This window comes from Rhodnius prolixus, unplaced genomic scaffold (genome assembly GCF_049639745.1).
Source record: "Rhodnius prolixus isolate KJV_2025 unplaced genomic scaffold, Rpr scaffold_3, whole genome shotgun sequence".
NCBI lineage: Eukaryota > Metazoa > Arthropoda > Insecta > Hemiptera > Reduviidae > Rhodnius > Rhodnius prolixus.
Genome location: NW_027411603.1, coordinates 40,362,263 through 40,363,438, shown reverse-complemented (window position 1 = coordinate 40,363,438; position 1,176 = coordinate 40,362,263). Strand labels below are relative to the sequence as shown.

The window sequence follows — 1,176 nt, the reverse complement described above, 5'->3', positions numbered from 1 at the left end:
GATATCAGATAATTTTTTAAAATCTAATTCCCATGCAGTAGGGTTTAAATACACTGGAACAATATAAAAACAATCGCTACATATGTTTACACAAATCACATCTCTGCCCGACAATTTAACAAAGCTAGCACACTGAGAAATTGCACTGTTAACTTTTATACCATACAATGAACCACCAGAAGCTCTCCCCATTGCAGCTTTTCTAGATGCTGTTACCCACTTCAATACGAATCCCGGAAACAAGTTGGTGAATTTATTTATATCCTTCTCTTCAATATGAGTTTCGAAAATCATAAAAATATCAAATTTGACAACGTACGAAATGAAGTTCCTATTAGATAAAACCCTTTTCAATCCAGCTATATTGTAACTTAAAATATCCAGTCGACCAATCCGCTGCCGTAGTTGCTAAGAGTCTGACACTGAAGTTTTCCGATCTATACACTGCACACTTCTGGGGGTATGAGTATAATCAGACAGTTCAGAATTACTGTTCGGAATAATATTCTGGTCTGGTTCCAGTTTGTTCCGTTTAGTAGTATCTAGCTTGTTATCCTTATTCAGCAATAATTGATCTTTACTAGGAGGAGAGGCCGACATCATTCTTTTCCTATTTAAAAGAGGATCATAGCTATCTTTTACCACCAGTTTATTATATTTTATAACAGCAAATTTTCCCTCTCTTCGGGCCTGGACAAGCTTCGGTCGTAAGCTCTTGCGAGTTTCGATTACATCTTTTGGAAAATCATGCGAAATCGAAAAATTAGAGCCTTTCAACTTAAAAACATTTTGCATAATCATTAATTTAGAACGGAAAGCAGCCAGTCCTACGAGAATCGGACGATTCCTACTACCATCTCGTTTACCTAAACGTCTAACAAAGTCAATATCCGTTCTGCCAATATTTAACTCCAATTTATTAGCAAAAAAGTTGCAGACAAAACTTTCCAATTCCCAATAGTCCACCATTTCATCGACAGCTCCAAATATAACTACGTTCCTTTTTCTCAGTTCGCGATCGAGAGTATCCATTTTCGTTTCGACTATCTTAACTCTATTTTCCAAGACTTCAAAGTACTGCTTTAATTCATTTAAAGTTTTCGATCTACTCTCTTCCATGTCGGCTTTTAAATCCAAGCGTAGTTTTTTGAGTTGTTCAGCAATCTCACTTCCCAT

At 36.2% G+C, this 1,176-nt stretch overlaps 1 protein-coding gene across 1 annotated transcript; it reads right to left on the bottom strand.

Annotated features, from left to right (window-relative positions):
* Nucleotides 1-408: 408 nt before the first annotated feature.
* On the bottom strand, nucleotides 409-1,176 carry LOC141452736 (uncharacterized). The gene has a single exon (XM_074125133.1). The coding sequence runs from the start codon at nucleotides 1,174-1,176 to the stop codon at nucleotides 409-411; it is 768 nt and encodes a 255-aa protein (XP_073981234.1).